General features: G+C 41.8%; 1 protein-coding gene across 2 annotated transcripts; it reads right to left on the bottom strand.

Annotated features, from left to right (window-relative positions):
• Positions 1-148: 148 nt before the first annotated feature.
• On the bottom strand, positions 149-18,756 carry slc24a6a (solute carrier family 24 member 6a). Of its 2 annotated transcripts, none has more exons than XM_048230894.1 (17): positions 18,201-18,756; positions 16,095-16,199; positions 13,935-14,011; positions 13,510-13,584; positions 13,196-13,280; positions 12,776-12,879; positions 12,548-12,622; positions 12,434-12,459; positions 8,826-8,879; positions 8,415-8,557; positions 7,821-7,984; positions 6,344-6,611; positions 3,846-4,012; positions 3,363-3,477; positions 2,444-2,556; positions 2,224-2,289; positions 149-2,078 (listed from the first exon to the last, which is right to left on the bottom strand). In XM_048230894.1, the coding sequence occupies exons 1-17, from the start codon at positions 18,307-18,309 to the stop codon at positions 1,968-1,970; spliced, it is 1,857 nt and encodes a 618-aa protein (XP_048086851.1). In that variant the 5' UTR covers positions 18,310-18,756; the 3' UTR covers positions 149-1,967. The 2 variants fall into 2 exon arrangements, with proteins under 2 accessions (XP_048086851.1, XP_048086852.1); XM_048230895.1 differs by having other exon boundaries at positions 7,902-7,984; positions 18,201-18,754.
• Between the last annotated feature and the right edge of the window lie 12 nt (positions 18,757-18,768).

Below are 18,768 nucleotides of genomic sequence, written 5' to 3'. Positions count from 1 at the left end.
CAAACCATCAACAGAGCTGAAAATGTGAAACTCTCAGCAGCATTTTTTGACATTTCAAACAATATTTTCCCTTTTGATTTCAATTTCATTTATCTTAACATAAAATCTCCTAACATTCAAAGCCCATGAAGACAATCAGACATTTATTGCACAGACAAGGTTTATTGCACTCAACATACAAACAATTTTTTTTGTTGATTTCGAAGCATTAGGATGTCCTTGTAGTAAGGGTGCCATGCCTCTGGATCACCAAGTAAAGAAAAAAAAAAAAACTCAACACATTAACTAAATTATAACACAATTTTATGGCCCCATAAGTCATGATCTCTTGTGAAACACTTAATTCTCTCTCAAATACACAAGAAGCAGCTAATCAAACCCCTGTCTCGGGACTCTCCACCATGAAATGGTGAATATGTACCTTACAAATAAATGGATATTTTTACAACTGAGCTACAGGGTTCACAATGTCCACTCATAAATTGTGATTTAATTTAACTCATGACTAACTCATATCAGTGCAGGGAATAAACCATTAGACTGGTGATTCAACTAAGGTAAGAAGGCAATTTCACAGCACAGTTCTGACCCTGTTTCAACATAATACTGTTAGTCTGTAAACAACAGGGTGATTAAGAAACAACAAGGATTAATTTTCTTTTCCCTATCCAATTTCCACCAAAGCAATGTAGAAATAACATCAAAAAACAAACAAACAGAACACTGAATGTTTTTGGTATTCCTATCAAATACTTAATAATTAGATGAATCTATTGTCACAATACTGGGAATACATACTGATGTGTCTAAAGTGCCCAAGAAATGTCAATGTCTAAAGACAATGGAAATGTATACAAACATGAATTCATACTAAAATTACAAATGGTATAGGCAATAATCCAAATATTTGTGATAATAATTCACTAAGGACAGGTACTGGGCCAATACACTCTCAGCTAATAGAAAACCATTTTTTCTATCCTTTTTGCCCCCCTTGACTAAACATAAACTCAAATAAATAAACATGTATCGCCATAAAATCAGAAAACCCCATTCAGACAGCACACTGGAAAACTGGCATCACTTAGTGTTTAGATTCACCACATCTACAACTAAATACTGTCTCGCTTCAGTTTAAGAAAAGCTACGCAGAGGGGTTGTGTTGGTTACGTTAAGGTCAGGGTAAGCAATATGTCAGATAATAATAAAATATACAGGCATACTGTGCTTTGATTTTTGTAAACACACAGTGTGTCCTGTGCACAGTAATTTAATTAAACCTGCCACACAGGATAAACTTCAAAGAAACGCAACCTCAAACAATTGCATTTATATTTGTCTAAAATATAATTATATGTATTGGGCAGTTATGTTTTGCTCTGTACAACACCATTAAGCTACCACAGTAAATAAAAACACTAATATAAACAAAAATGGTCTATTCCAATTAAGTCTTTACACTTTCATAAAGACGCAGTCCTTCAAGTCACCAGTCCATATCACAGAAGTAGGCCACCTATGCTTTGGATGATTTCCTGTTTATCCAAAATGAGGAACAAATAAATAACCTGTTTAGTGTTTTCATCAGTGTCATGATTCAGTAATGTCGTTTCGTCCATTAATATCATTTCAATTTCTAATGTTCCAGATCAATAAAAATACAAATGAAACAAATGTCTACCATAAATGGCTGAAGTAGTGTCATTTCTTTACATGGAAAAATCAACAGAATAGTTTTGTTTAAGAGAGAAGCTGCAAGTGATCCCGCATAAGAAGTTTGGTGTAAATCAAATAAATGAGGAATTCAGACTAAATCTGAATAATCTATTCTTAATTCCACTCACATCTGAGGTCATGCTGGAGTAGCATGTTTCTCACATATATCAGGATATTTGAAAGACTATAGACCAAAGAGAGAGGAAGTGTGCAAGTGAGGAATCGGATTTTGGGAACCGAAAGTGTGATGGCTAAATCTTCTCAAAGCAGATGGAGCAGAGGAGGAAGATGGCGTAGAGGAACATCAGGCCCAGGCCCAGGCGTCGGTCCAGTTTCCAGTGGTTCAGATGCACACAGAGAACCTGCAGCCAGAGAAAGACAACAGGGTAAAGGAACAAGGACAAGGAACGGCTAAACCTGCCTCTTCATTCAGAGTTAAACCAGTAACAATGGAGCCGACAGAGATGTTAATGCACTGACTACGGTAACAAGGAAGCTCATACTTACAGTGAGAAACACAGAAGCCAGGAGTAAAATGACAGAGTACACCAGCCCCTTACTGTTAATATACACCTGGTGGAAACATGAAAAAGCAACTTAATCAAAGGCCTGAATCTTTAGGTGGAGGTAAATATAACAAGACACACAGGGATGCTCTCATGGGTTGTAAGGTTAGGAGAGGAGAGGTGAGAGGGGGAGAGAAGGGAAAAGAAGGAACTCCACTTACAACAGAGCCATAGTTCACCACCAGAGTGCGCAGGAACCATGGGAAACCGAGTCCCAGAAGGATGTCAAAAATGTTACTGCCAATGGAGTTGGATACGGCCATGTCCCCCATACCTGAGTACAGGACACATTCAGGACTCATTGTGCAGCTACAGCTTGGCTGCAATAGGCAAATACTGCTCTGGCATCCCAATTAATCCTCATCCTCAATAATTTGTATTTTAGTATATTTAGTATATTCTTTATCTTCTACTGTCCTTATTGCTTAGTTGTGTTTTTTTATATTATATACTTTTAATTACTTTTTCTGCTGTTAGTGAATGTGCGTGTGTATGTTGTCTGTATGCTACTGTGACCTTGAATTTCCCCTAGGGATCAATAAAGTATCTATCTATCTATTACTATGGATAGCCCTTTTTAACTAGTCGATGCATACTTTTGTCCTCAAATCTGTTGGTGAATCAGAGTTAACAAATTAAGGTGGCATGATTCCAATGAACTCACAGAGATATGTAACAGGCCTTTTGCAGTTCATTAGACAGACAGCCTACTGTATCTTTAACAGAGTGTCTACAGTGAGCTATCCAAGTACTGTGCTGCCTTTCTATAAATGTCTCAGACGGATAAGTAGAGCTGCTGTGCTGATTTAATCTTTTGGTGTTTGATGGTAAGAGTACATCACTAAATGTTGTCCTGATTAATTAAGTCTAATGCTATGCCCTCAAGTGCTAAATTGGACGGAAAATCTATTACTAATGAACAAGAAATTGAAAAGGGATCACAATATGACACAGCCCATACCAATGCTGAGGCGGGAAGAAACTGGAAAAGGATTGTGTGTGTGTGTGTGTGTGTGTGTGTGTGTGTGTGTGTGTGTGTGTGTGTGTGTGTGTGTGTGTGCATGATGAAAGTTACAACACCTTGTCGGGCAACTATGAGACTGGCGATGCAGTCAGGAACGCTTGTGCCTGCCGCCAAGAACGAGATCCCCATGACAACCACAGGAATATTCAGCGTGAAGCTGATAATGGTGACCTGAGGACACACACAGACGAGAGCAGGTCACTCAGACCGCAACACAACTCGAGTCACCATCACTCCCAAACAACACCGCATGCGTTTCTTTTCCTCCCCAATACACAATAAGTCTGACTTACACACTGCTTCTATCATTGCAGACATTTGCCAAGCATGTATTTTGAGATGAGCCAAATACTGTAGGTCTCTTCTCCACACATGTGGTTACTGTGCAGATGTTTAAAAATGTAGCATTTTAAAATATGCATGAGCCCCTCGGCGTAATATAGATGTTTTTTTAGGGGGCTGCACTAGCCTGTCCAGTCTAATGGAAAATGCAGTGACCTTGTAATGTACGAATGTCCATATGAATGTCGGGGCCTCACCATCCAGACCATGAGGTAGGAGAAAATGGCTATCCAGAGGGTGGAGGCCACAAAGGTGACCATGAACCAGCGCTCCCAGCGCGGGAGCACACAGTTAGGCACAGTGCAGTAGAGCAGGAAGCTCAGGGGCCAGGAGAGGAGCCACTTCACCCGCTCGCAGCGCCCCTCTGTGGACAGAAACGGTAATCACATCAGTCTGGAGTCGATACTCAAAGACAGTCCTTTTTGAAGAGCACTGTGTCAATTGTGTCAAAGATGCCTTTGATATCAACACGCTGTATTAAAGGGAAACTTGGCAGGATTTCCCCCCTCTGCTGGAGAAATTGTGCATTATGCTATTTCAAACTGTGGGAAAAGGTAACGATAAAGCACCTGGATTTGTTTACAAGCTAGCGAACGGTTAGCATAAGTTTGGCAGAACTATGTGGATGTTTCAAGGTAAGAAACACGATTTAAAACGAGTTTATTGTTTCTCACTTCTCTTTCCGGGACGGTAGTCTCAATGTTGCAAGGTTGGTTTTCCGCCTGGGGACGCTAGGCGCAGTGGGGAAAGTCACCATTTTCACCGGAACAGGTCATTTAACCATCCAAATGATTTCTAAACAGGTTTATTACGTTGAAATAGTTGCCAAGTTACCCTTTAACATGCTGTATAGTATCAGCTGCCATATGACATTATTCATTTCGAGACTCAAATAGAGAATTACTTTTTCAAATCTAATAGTTCCTTAGACCTAACTTCCATTAAAGCTGAATAGGTCAATTTAGGCTCAATTAGATCTTTCTCATAAGATGCGTCCCCTGTTACGACGATATTTATAGACAGTGCTGGTAGATATTACATTGTTTAATACTTTCTAACCAAATGTGCTATTGTGATGTGATTCTAACTAAATGTGCTATTGACCTAAACTTTGAACAACTATAACCCTGCCATACCTAATCCTGAAATGTCTGTTTTCATTGAAAATTACATTTGCTCTGGAAATGATATGTGAAGAAGGCCTCGTGGTCAGTCCACGCCTGGCATACTGAACCCCCCTCAACCCCCTTGTCAAGATGGTCACCACATTCATTTGTGGTCCCTTAAATCCATTTCTATTCAGAAGCTGTTGTAATGGCATACAGGCACATAAGAAAGCAAACTCTTAAGGAAAAGGAATTAAGCTGATTTGCTTGCCTCCATTTTTTCAGAAGTGCTTTAAAAAAAACAAGAATTACTATTGTGGCTCTCTGCCACCACAGGCACAGCCATCAGTAGATTGAGAGGGGAAAGGATTGAAAAGGCAAATCATAGTTACTGAACCACAGCCAAATATCTACATAAAGCTTGCTGTTGGTGCAGTTCCTTGAAATTAAGAGATTGGATTTACCCATCTATCAGTAAAGCTAGTCAGATATTGTCCTTATAAATAACATCTTTCACTGATTACATGTATTTTGTGGCCAGTAATAAAGCTCCATCATTGAACCATCTCCATTCAACATTCTTTCAATCATTAAAGCTCCTTGTCTGCTAGTCCTCTACTTGAGACTTGAGAGCTCTTCTGATGGGACAAGAAATGGACTCTGGAATCAATCATTATCTAATTTCCTGAGTAGTAGTAGTAGTAGGCCTAGTACTAGTAGTCATTTTAAGTAATTTTAGTTCAATGCCATATCATCATCTATGTCTATCATGGCAAAAAGGTATAATAAAACAATACAAGCACAAACAAATAAAATGTCATAGTGTCAAGTACTTTGACATTAAAATCACTGTCTTGTGGTACTCAGATCTTAATAAGGTAAAAGAAATAAATTTGCCTTATTCTCACGGCAGCCATTGTAAACCAAAACAAAGCTATGGGGTACACTGACTATATCAAACGCGTTCTCACCACCTACTGGCGAATGCATAACACAACAATCCTCTGGTTTGTGTACCCCATAGCTTCACTGGAGAACACTTCACTGACAAGGGCATACTACAATATTGACATGATGGGAGTTCTTGACCCTTTAATATAAAATGAAGGGTAAGCCTTAAATGTCCATACACCACCTTTGAACATGTCTTGTTTGAAAAGAAAATAATAGTCTGTTATTGACAGTAGGGTTAATTTCACATAAGAACATTCATCCCATTCCGTTTGCCACTTATTAGAGATATAGGAGGTCGATACAGGTCTGAGGTCTGAGGTAGGGATTTGACATTCAGGGATTTCTTCATTGAGGGCTCTCTTGGCAGCAATGTCTGCTTGCTCGTTACCAGAAAGGTCAACGTGGCCTAGGACCCAACAGCAAAACAATACTCGAATTCTGACTTTTTAAAAGTTCCAGTTCGTCTGAAATGCAGACAATCATTGGATGATCAGTCTTTAAAAAATTCAGTGCCTGAATAATTTCCTGAAAGGGCCAGCTATTAATATTTATCAGCAAGGTTAAAAAGGACAAGAGCACTCATTTACGAATAAGTTAACATATAAAAAGCCCCATGTTTAAGCTATTAGCCCCACCTGGCAGGGTCAAGGGCCGGAACGGCTGTGCTTTCTCCTCTTCCTCCTCCTCCTCCTCATCATCTTTGGGCTGCGCGTCGACCACATTCAGGGCCCCCTCTGGCCCCCCACCGTCTTCTCCCTTCTCTCGGGGATCCTCCAGGGGCGTCCGCTCGCTCTCCAGGGTGGTCCCGTTCTCCACTGCCCAGGGAACCCCCTCCGCCCCGGGGCCATCGCAGCCCGGAGTGTCCCCGACTCCACCACTGCTGTTCCTGATCAACCTCTGCCTCTGTCAGACCAGCATGGACAGACATCAGACAAGAGAGAGAGAGTAGGAGACAGACAGAGGCAGAGATCAAGGAGTAAAGAGAAGAGGGTCGTGTGCATAAAGAGTAACAAGAGGTGGTCGAGTGAGAAAGGACCGCATCTGTAAACAGTCAGGATGAAGAGGGAGTAAACAGTCAGGATGAAGAGGGAGTAAACAAAAACATGGGAGGAAGCACAGAGGAAACAAAAATGGCCTACTTCTCTGGGCACCAAACCCCCGTGCGGAGCAAGCGCTGGGAACTTGCATGCAGTAAAGCATGACAGAGCAGCTCAGACAGCAGCGGCATGGAGCTCATGGGACATGAAACCGCACGGCAAACAGCGCAATACAGTGAGCACGACACGAGAACATGCCCCCCCTAAACACAGGCAAGGGAAGACCAGCACGAGAACATGCCCCCCTGAACACAGGCAAGGGAGGACCAGCACGAGAACATGCCCCCCTGAACACAGGCAAGGGAGGACCAGCACGAGAACATGCCCCCCTGAACACAGGCAAGGGAGGACCAGCACGAGAACATGCCCCCCTGAGCACAGGCAAGGGAGGACCAGCACGAGAACATGCCCCCCTGAGCACAGGCAAGGGAGGACCTGCACGTCCCTCTGTTCCCACTAGTTTCCATGACAGCAGTACGCAGAGGAGGGCTGGGGTGACGGGTACCAACTACAGTCAAGCAGCATTTATTCATTCACTCACTCATCCATCATTTTCATTCATTCATACCTCCAACCAAGCACCATTTTCATTCACCATTCATCCCCCTCCCTCCATCAATTCATCATTTTCATTCATTCATCTATCTATCCATGCATTCATTCGTTCATTATTTTCATTCTGCATTCAGGATGGCATGAGGAGAGGTGATCTTTCAATGGCCTGTTTCTCTCCATATGGCTATATGTGGCTTTTGATCTGCAGGAGACAGACAGCCAGACCCAGACAGCAGGAGTCCACGGCTCTCCTCCCTTTCACCATCCCAGACACCACCATCCCTCGAACACCACCTTCTCCCTGTCTTTGATCCTCAAAACAGACTACACCTCCGAGGCATCATTAGACAGGAGAGAACTCTTCAAACGCGGCTGGACCAGGTAAAGCTGAGAGCGCTCGGACAGGGGCGGTGGGGTTTTGCAATGGAATAGCGAGCGAGCGCGAGCCGCTAGCCGTTACCTCGGTGATGAGCATGCGTCCGGCCATGCTGAGGCGCGTGCGGGGGGAGAAGTGTGGCGTGATCATGATACGGAGGCTTGCCTCAGAAAAGGAGAAGGTGTGCGGGTGTTGGCTCAGCATCTCGTCCACCATCACCACCGGAGACTCCTTCACTGGGCTCTGGCCTGAGAGAGAGAGAGAGAGAGAGAGAGAAAGTAAGAAATAGAAGTAAAGAGAATGAACAAGGAAGAAATTCAAGAAGAAGAAAGATGAACTGGCATTCGCAAGAGGGGAAATGGAAGGTAGAAAGTTTGGAAGGTTTTTTGCAGGTGAATTGCTAGATCAGTGCACAAACGTACAAGCCAAACTCAGCGTCAAGTCATGTCAGAGAGGAATAGTTCAGTCTGCAAAACCAAGAAAACAGTGGAAATGAAGACACCCTGCAGGAAGCCTCACTGTTTGATTCTTTCTTCACTTTTTTGTACTTCTCTCTTTCGTATCGTTTTGTAGCCTGCCATTCTCACACACACCCACACACCCACACCCACACACACACACACACACACACACACACACACACACACACACACAGCAAGCAGAGGGGTAATGACTGACCTTTCTTGAGCAGAATCATGGAGGTGTCGCTGTGTGGGCCTGCCTCTCCCACTGCACCGTCTCTGCGCAGGCTGCTGAGCAGGCACGGCTGCCCCGGACCCCCACAATGCTGCTCCACCCAGGCCCAGATCTGACTGTTAAACCTGCACCATCACACACAATCACACACACACACACACACACACACACACACACACAAAAACACAAACGCACACACAACCACACATCCACACACACAGGATCACAGACAGACAGGAACGTTTACAAAATTGGAAAAGACACATTATGAAACCAATACCTTTCATCTAAATGAATATGAATATCATTTTGGATCAATTAGGTCATGCAGGTATAAAGTTAGAAAAGAAAAACAACTATGTTCTCAAATGCAGTATAGAAAGGTTCACTCACTTCATAATAAGGATATAGATCCCATACATAGAAATAAGGAGAAGAGTCTCCCACCTGCAAAAGTTTTGAAAAATAAAGGACATCGTCAAACTATTGGGTCCTCCATTGGTAACATAGTTGTAACTGACCATGCCCCTATAGAGTTTGTCTTATCTAGCAGAGAAGGAGTGAAACCTTCACTTAGGTGGCGTCTAAACAACTCACTATTACAAGGGTTATTGTGAATATATAAGAATAATAATGAATGACTTTTGGGTTTTCAATGAAGGTTCTACAGATGACGTTGGAATAAACTGGGATGCTTTTAAGGCTTATGTAAGGGGTCGTCTTATTCAGTATAGCTCCTCGATCAAAAAAGCTCAGAGGGATACAATGTTGAAATTAGAACAGGACATAAGGTACTTGAGAGACAACACACACAGCATCCTGAGAGGGAAATATGGAATAAATTAATTAAGCTTAAATTTGAGCTGAACAGCTTATTGCAGAAAAAAGTTGAATATGCAATGTTCTGCTTGAATCAGAAATATTTTGAACAAGGTGAGAGAAGAGGCAAAATGTTGGCACATAGGGTTAGACAGATACAATCTAGTAATTTAATTCCCTCTATATTTGATAATAATAATAATAATAATAATAATAATAAGTTGACCACCAATAAAAAGGAAATTAATGATGTTTTTACTAAATTCTATGAAGAGCTATATACCTCTAATGGGACGGTCGAGGAACTGAGGCTGTCAGATTTCTTTTCATCTATTAAAACTCCTAGACTGACTGACGTTCAAAGAAATTTACTGGAGGGAGAGATCACATTAACGGAAGTTAGGCAGGCAATTAATACTCTTAGGTTGGGTAAGGCTCCTGGCAATGATGGATTTCCATCAGATTTCTACCTGTCTTTTGTGGACGATCTGGCTCCAAGACTATTAGCAGTCTATCAAGATGCCTTACAGAAGGGTAGGTTGCCACCTAGTATGAGGTCAGCAGTGATTACATTACTACATAAGAAAGGGAAAGACCCACAATATTGTGGAAATTATCGTCCAATTTCGTTAATTAATGTAGATGAAAAAAGTATTTCTAAGATACTTGCTGCTAGACTTGAGAAGGTGCTTCCCAGTTTGGTGCATAGGGACCAGGTTGGATTTGATAAAAGTAGATGCTCAGCTGACAATCTACGCAGGATATTACATATTTTTTGGAAGAGCAGAAATAACTTAGATCCTGTTGTTGCCTTCTCCCTAGATGCGGAGAAGGCGTTTGACAAAGTTGAGTACGCCTTTCTGTTTTATACATTGAAGAGGGTTGGCTTTGGTCCGTCCTTTTTTGGGTAATTGGGTAAAATTGGGTAAAAATGAATTTATTCTTATTGGGCAGAATTAATCTGGTTAAAGGGCATTTCCACGGAAAATTGACTTTTTGTCACATCCATAATGCTAGTGAAATGCCTTGGCATTTGTATGATGTGAATGATAATTCATTTTTTCTCATGTACATTCTTCAGCCAAAAATAGCAAATGCTCAAATTCCATGTAATCATTTACGTCATACCATACCATCACATTTGATTGGCGTTATGGATTTTCCATGGAACTGCCCTTAAAATGATTATTTCCCCCAAGATCCAGTATATTTTGTATATGCTACCCTTTAACATTTCAGCAAAACTTGTTTATGCTTTATAATACAGTTGTAGAGGGTTATGTGTGGGCAGGCAAAAAGCCAGCTTTCAATCGGTCCAAATTATATGCTGCTAAAGATAGTGGTGGTTTAGCATTGTCTAAGGTGGACTGGTATCATTATGCATTTTCTCTCTCCCAGTTACATAAGATAAATAACTCTCCTGAGCAGAGACCGTCATGGGTGAAAGTCGAGGAGGAGCTTGTGGCTCCTACATCTTTAGAGGCCTTTCTCACTCAGACAGGAAGGCCGGTACCCTTTAAAGATCCAGTTTTGGCTTTTGTACAAGAGACTTGGTTGAGATCTTACCAATTCATTAATACCGATCCTTATCTTACCGCTAAAGCCTCCATTTGGTGGAATAAAAAAACTATTAATAGGTAAGAAACCATTTATGTGGGATGCGTGGGTCAGCTCCGGAATTAATCAGCTCGGGGATCTATTTGGTCAAAATGGTATGAAATCATTCATTGAAATCAGACAGGAATTTAATCTTAATCAAAGGGAATTTTGGAGATTTTTACAGGTTAGACAATGTATCAAAGCTATGTTACACACTACCTTGAATTTCCCCTTGGGGATCAATAAAGTATCTATCTGTCTATCTATCTATCTATCTATCTATCTATCTACCCCAGACCCTCCATCTAGTATCCAGGAACTATTCCTAATAGCTGGCAATAATAGTAGTAGAGCATCTAAATTTTATGAGATCATCAGAGAGGTGCAATCGCCCAATTTGGAGGGGCTGAGACTATGCTGGGTGGAAGACTTGGGAACTCAGATTCCAGAAGATGGCTGGAAGAAGCTTGTTGCTTCCTGATACACTTGTTTGCGGGAAACACAGTCGCAGCTTATCCAATATAAATTACTCCACAGAAGTTATTGGACCCCTAGTAAACTGAAATTAGTAGACAGGGACACCTGTTGGAAATGTCAGAAAGAAGCTGGGACTTTAGTTCATATGCTATATGACTGTGGAAAAAATGATCGCCTGTGGAATGGGATTATTACTCTCTTGAATGGTCTTTTTCAACTTAATCTCTTGAAGTCTCCAGCTTTATGTATCTTGGGTCTGTTACCAGATAACATTAATCTAACTGAAAGACAGAGGCTATGGGTACGACTTGCAACCATAACAAGATGTAGGATAATATTGAGGCATTGGAAGTCATCTGAGTTTTGTAGTTTTAAGGAATGGATTGAGCTAATGACCAAAATGGCTTTATATGAGCGGGTAACTTTCAGCGTCAGGGGGAGAGAAGATATCTTTAATCAGGTCTGGGGCCCCTTTCTGAATTATTTAGAGGATATGTCTGCTTATATAGATAACTGATACTGGTATTATATTGGATGTAACTGTTTGATATACTCAGAGGTCTATGTTAATGTAAGTTTGTAGGCACTTTGTTCTTGTTTGTGTGTTTTTTTTTTTTTTTGTGTGTGTTGTTTCTATGCTTTATCAAAAAAAAGACAGGGAACTGACTGTATGTTTGTAATTTTCACCTGATGTCTATTCTCTGTATGTTCTGCTGTCTGCCAAAAACATTAATATAAAAAAAAGAAAAATAAAGGACATCTTGCACTACAAAATATCAGTCAACACCTACCATAGACCATCAGAAAATAGATCATTACACACTCTTGACTTGCAAGTGGTGATTGGTGATTAAAGTAGATGGAAACAATTTATATATTCACATTTGGTACATTTCTACATGATTCTGGTTCAGAACTCTTCCCTTGATCAGGAAAATTCACTTTTTTCAATTCGCAAAACACTGTAGATGAAAACATATACATATGCACGTTTTCTTCAGCCAGCTTTTCATGAATATGTGTAGAATATACAAATAGGCTGAAAGGAAGCCCAGCTATTATCATTGTCTGGAAGATACAGTCATAAAAAAAATGGCAACACTTACCAGATTACCTTCTCATCATATATTATCTGCAATAAGAAGTTATACATTACTCTTAACCCATTTAGGAAATATTTAATCTAAAAAGAAACATTTTAATATCCCAAGATGTCTCACCAGAATCAAGGCCAGCACTGAGAAAATGTAATAGATGGAATCCCGGAAGAGTGGCCACCAGGTGAGACAGATGGTCTGTTGGGACAACGAGTCTGAAAGTAACACCACTAGCACTTTGCATTGAGTCAAGGCATGCTGTAAAGAAAGTATATTAGCCTACATATGCAGTGTATTAAACGTTCACGTTATTCACGTTCAAAACATCTACGAGTAGAAAACGCTCATTACCTGTCCAGCAAAGATCCCACATACTCCAATGATGACCAAGATGTTGAAGACGGCAGAGCCCACAATGGTACTCACCCCCACATCCCCTTTAGTGATGAACACACCTAAGGACAGGACAGGGCAGAGCACAGCGTCACTGCAGCCCAGCTGGCTGCCCGAGGGTCTCCCTCCTCTTGTAGATTTTACATAGAATTCCAGAAGTCCACTTTTACACAGAGCCAGTTCACTTCAGGAAGGTGACCCCTTCCTTTTTACTTCATGATACATGTAAGCAGGCTACATAATTATGTAAGATGTAATAACACGTTAGCTACAACTCTATATTTATTTATGGTAACAAATCAAATATATGTATTTGAATGTATTTATTGACTTTTGACATGTAATACATCAACTCAAATCTGGAATTAGCGCACCAACCAATCAGAGATGTGAAGAGCTCAGGGGCGGAGCTTCCTGCAGCCATGAAGGTGGCTCCTGCCACATCCTCACTGAGGTGCAAATTCTGAGACAGGAACAGGGTGTGGAGAGTTAGTCATGACAGCAGCCATTTAACTTCATGAGACCAGGGGGATGATGAGAGAGAGGGGTGGGGGGAGAGAGAGAGAGAGAGAGAGAGAGAGAGAGAATGTCACCCCATGGGGAGGAGAGGGAGATTAGTGAATATGTCATAAGTACGTCATATGTTTGCAAATATTTGATGAAGGGTAGAGGTGTTGAAATTGAGATCTCACCTCTGAGATTTTCTCCAGAGAAGGAACAAAATAAACATCACAGACGATTGCTAGGGCATAGAACATGTAGACAACCTGTGAAACAAACAGGGAATATGGTCAGCTAGGCATGACAGTCAGTGAACAGTTACACATATACACCCAGGTTATGCACATTTCATTTGTGATACCAGTTATCAGTAAACATGTATCCAGTAATGCTATGGATTTGTATATGGTCCACATTCCATTAGTATGCTGGCCTTGCCCTGTCATCAAAGTATTTTATACAATTCAACATGCACCAGTTTTGCTGGTGCAAAGATGCTTTATAATATTTCACTACACAGTACATTTATTTGGCGACACTGTTCACACACACTAATGACTTTTCACACTAATGGGTTCATAATTCATTCATATTGTTTGGGTTGTGTACCACTCACACAGAGAGCATGCAGCAGCAGTGCCCCATGCCTCCTCTGCTCCTTGGTGAAGACATCCTCAGGGAACTCATGGATGGCTGAGAGAGAGAGAGAGGGGGAGGGAGATAGGAGATGGGGGGAGGGAGAGAGATCAGGAGAAAGTGAGAATCGGAAGAGAAAGGAAAGATGAGTACCACATTAGAGACCATTAGCTACAACCACAGTAAGAGAGCACAGGCCACAAGAACGGCTGCAAGAGAGCTTTAGGAAAATTGGGAGAGTGTGATTGTAGGTTCTAAATTCTGCCTTTCAGCACCTGCAGTTTGGACTCTTACAGACGTTAGCCAGTTCTCCTAAAATTACACGCCCGTTGAGAGCTGTTCTGGGTCAGAGAAAATTAGACCGGGAAGTAATCTTAAAATACTCTCACACGTCCACCCCAGACTCCCAGACTCAAGTCATAAAGAAGATTTTATCTTCTCCTGTCAACAGATCTTTATCTACAATCACCTATAAAGGCTCATAATACATTTTGCTCACAATAAGAACACCTTAAGAGGCCATCCATCATCACTATCTTTTGTGCCTCGTTAAATAACTGCCTGCATTTTTCCACAATGTCTGAAAAAAAGCGCTTTATCCCTCAAGACCCCCCCACCACTCGACCCCATCCCCCACATACTCTACATGGACCAATTTCCCTGGACCTCCGGTCTGCCTGTCAGTGTGATTCCACTGTAGGCTAACGATCTTCCGCTAAGGGTTTCTGACAAGTCAGTCTGATGTGGTTGTTGCCATGGTGACCCTCGCTCTTTATCCCAGTCAGGTCCTCGTCTGGCCAAGGAGGTTCTGGGCAGCTTCAAGGAGTTGGCACAGGGGTGTGGAGAGGGCACCAAGAGGAGAGCAGGCACTGGACAACACTGAAACTATGTACGTTTGGTCCCCTTCAGCAGCTCCACAACAAGTCATGTGAAATGAGAACGCCATGTTTTTGTGTAGATGCTGGAGAATGCGATGCAGTGAGCTGTATGAAACCACAACAGGCAGAGAATTTGCCGTATATTCGTTTTGTTGGGGACAATCAGCCACTGTGCTGCTGTGGAGCTCAAGTCGGAGGAGAGGCACTTGTCCTCTCAGTATGTCCTCTTTGCTCTGCTTTGGTATAGAGGTTTTTTGTTGAGTGCGGACACTACGGTGCCGACTGACTTGGGCCAGTCTTCGAGCCAATTTAAAACACTCCTCTGAGCTCAGCGAGGCAGGCAAGACTGTCTCCAGTATGAAACTACAGCAGGGGGCTGTGCCAAAAGAGGTGTTCAATACAGAAGGGCCCACTGGAAAACCAATTTCACCTCCAGATTAGTTTGAGAGAAAAAGCCTCTCAATAGATGGGGGAATAACAGCCGTGCCACAGAACAATGTCAGAACATATCACTGACAAAGGGAAAGAAATATATATTACTGTTGGTGCCCAGTGTGACAACCTTATGTCATTCCAGCAGACATTCCGGAACCTAAAATTCAGCAGCTAAAGAAAAAACTAGAAGAATTTTTGTAATATAATAATAATTCATGGAGAAAAAACACATGTAAAAGTACTCTTTTTTTGGCACATTGCCAAATGGAACCCATGGTATTTCACTATACCACTCTTTGGATAACCCAGTGTGGACTACATCTGATTCTCTGTGCAGATTGTGGCTGTTCTGCAAAGCCTGCCTTCCACTCATTGTGTCATCTTAGCCAATCATCACAGCCGAGGATCAGAGGACAACAGCACCATAATCTATCTGCCAACATCACTGACCAAATCAAGGCTTTCAAACACTGAGAGAGAGTGGATAAGAGAAAGCGAGCGAGAGAGAGAACGAGAGAGAAGTAGTAGATATGCACTGATTACGAGCCAGATCAGCAAAGGGGTAAAAAGGGAGGGAATGACGTATTTCTCTAAAGTGCAACGCTTTGAATGCTCAAAACAGACTTCCCTCTGTTCCGAAATTAAGCATTCTGTTGCCTAGGAACACGGGCCTCAAAGGCGCTTGACTGTGTGGAAGCCAGCTGTCTGGTTTCTTTTACAAAATAACCGAAGAGGGATGGAAAAATAGATAGATTGAGAGAAATGAACGTGGAGACGTATAAATTGTTGTGTCAGAAGAAGACTGGGGTAGAAAAGAGAATCCAAACCTGATCTCGGTGTGGCGCTGGTCTGGTTCTCCACCCCGCTCTCCTCTGCAAGGCTCCTACTAGACCAGCCAGGGTCGGCACCCTCAGTGGAGGGGTCTGAGAACTCTGAAGAAAAGTGGTGAGAAACGGCTATGATACCTACTGCTGATAAACCTGCACATTTAAAATGGAATAGGAATAGGATAACTGTATACACATAGGCATATAACAATATTTGATAGCCGTTGAAATAGTGATCGTTAGACATCAATCTCAAGTGTGAAGGAGTTTACGGAGTTAAACACACTTTACAGCATGAACTTGTGTCACCTCTCAACACATTGTTTGAGTCAAATCTTTATACAGCCTCTCGCTTTGGGTTCCCATGACAACCCTCTCTAAATCCATTGATGTAATGGAGGGAGGGAAGTTGGAACCAGAACAACTTGCTAAAATGGCCCCTCATTTGCATATGTAAACGAATAGCATCCCAAAAATAGCCTCAATTGGCTGACAGCTTACTGATTAACATGTCTGTCTGGATACACGTCTTACTTTTCATCCAATCAAACTGCTGGAATAGAGTATGGCAATCAGCTGTTCTTGACAGAGAGAACACTTGTGGAAACCACATGATGAAATGCATTGAAATGTAACTTGAAGTTCGGGTGTAAGCATGTATTATTATAATGTCATGAAGAGCTTAATTTATGCATGCAGTATATTAACTGACCCAATAATGACTACTTGGCTGAAAACCATTAATATGCAAATATACTGTATCCAGGCCAGAAACATGGCACATTTACTGTTTGGGTTTAATTTTAAGGGACACCCTTCTATTTTTTTCCACTAAATTAATTTGATTAAACTTTATTTCTGCATCTCCCACAGGACTTCAGTACTCTTCAACAATTTAGTGAGAATGATGGAGAAGTGCTTCAAGGTGATGAGAAGAATGTTACTTTTATTGCAGACATCTGTTTTTATTATCATTGTCAGATTGATCATCCAGTGAGGAGTCACACAGCTATTTTTATTGCTTGCATAATATATATTTCAAGCAATTTCTGCTAATGAATGTTCAGCTTTTTATCCCATCTTTTGTCTTATGTGTTTTCAAGGGAAATCCAATGAATAAAAAATAGCCTACATCATTCCAATGGAATAAGATAATTTTATATACAGCACAAAAATCAGGTGTTGTGAGAAGAACTACTGAGAATTGAAATGCCTAAATATACACTCATTCTGCCACATAATATTTTCAATCTTAGCCAATGGCCAATCTAAAGATTTAGGCAACTTATCCATCACTACACAAGGGCCAAGCATGGACAGGGTCCTTAAACATTCCAGTGTCCACAGAACACTCTTTACAGATAAGGGCTCTTGTTACAATACCTTTATCACTGTTCTCAGCAGCGCCACTACTCTGTTTTAAGACCAACCCAAAGAGTGTCACTGGTACTTTATTAACGAGTTCATTTAAAGTGAGTCCTTCTATGTGACAGTTATGTTGCTGAACTGTATGAAAGGAGAACTTTCAGGTTTTGGTGAGTCACAGGTGTGTAATCTCAACTGCGAAGGTGTTATTGCATTATCAGTGGTTGCAGTGACTAAAGTTGTATGCACATCAAGGACAGGTAATGAATGGAATTATTTGAGAGCAGATGATTCTCTTAGAATAGGCTAGTCTCACAAAACCTATGCATTGTCAGTCTGTTAAAGAGCTTGTGTTTTGTAATAAGGTAATGCCGTGGAAATTACTTAATTGAGCAGAGAAAAGAAAGAGAAGAAAGAAACAGTAACCTGAACTGAAACGTGGTGTTTTAAACATAGCACCCAAAGTCCCAGTCTGTCTAGGACAAGAAAACAATAGCAGGCACCATCTCAGAGGTCCTGTCAATTGTTTTATGGTCACTCTCAACATGTCAAGTTATAAAAGCAGGCTGCCACCAGTGGTGACGTTGCTATTGATGTGTGGGTGGGCGCATGGATCTTGCACCACGCAGTGCAATAGACTGAATTTCTAATCAAACTAATACAAAAAAGGTTTTGATGTGAAATGATTGATGATCAAATTTAACAGCACAACTGAAGTCATTACCAGTATTAAAAACGCACCTGTTACTTGAAGTATTTGGGCAAGCCAGGTGAAGGCGATCAATCCAGCCCCACAGACACAGACTCGTCCTAAGTGCCGCCTTCGTCTGGCTCCAAACGCTGCCTTCATCACGCCGCCGGCGCAAACGCTTCTCAGAACATGTCGGTCTCAGCGACTGCCTTGTTTTCCTTGTCTACTCAACCTAAAGCTTTCCTCCAGATCCTCCGGTAGATCAACTTGTTTATGTCTTCAACCACGTCTGTCGCCTCAGCATCATCTGCTCCGCTTCTATAATCTCATTCGCAACGCAGCATATTTGCAGATGTGTAGGCTACTCCTATTCATGCGTGTTACCAGGGTAAAGTGCTTCAACCGTGTTGTGGAATAAAATGAAACGCAAAAGACAGTAGATGCCGTCCGCCTCCCAGTCCTTCGCGATTCTGTTCACACACACTCCCTCAGACCACTATTTTCCCCACTAACCCTATTCTCTTCCAACACGTCTCCGCCTCAGAGGGTGTTTCCCGTGCGTTCCCGATACCTCGTTCAGTTAAACAGCAGCGCGTGGGTGCGAAAGGGGACTGGGCT

This window comes from Alosa alosa, chromosome 21 (genome assembly GCF_017589495.1).
Source record: "Alosa alosa isolate M-15738 ecotype Scorff River chromosome 21, AALO_Geno_1.1, whole genome shotgun sequence".
Taxonomy (NCBI): Eukaryota; Metazoa; Chordata; class Actinopteri; order Clupeiformes; family Clupeidae; genus Alosa; species Alosa alosa.
The sequence above is the reverse complement of the archived record's forward strand: the minus strand, read 5'-3'. Positions and strand labels throughout refer to the sequence as shown.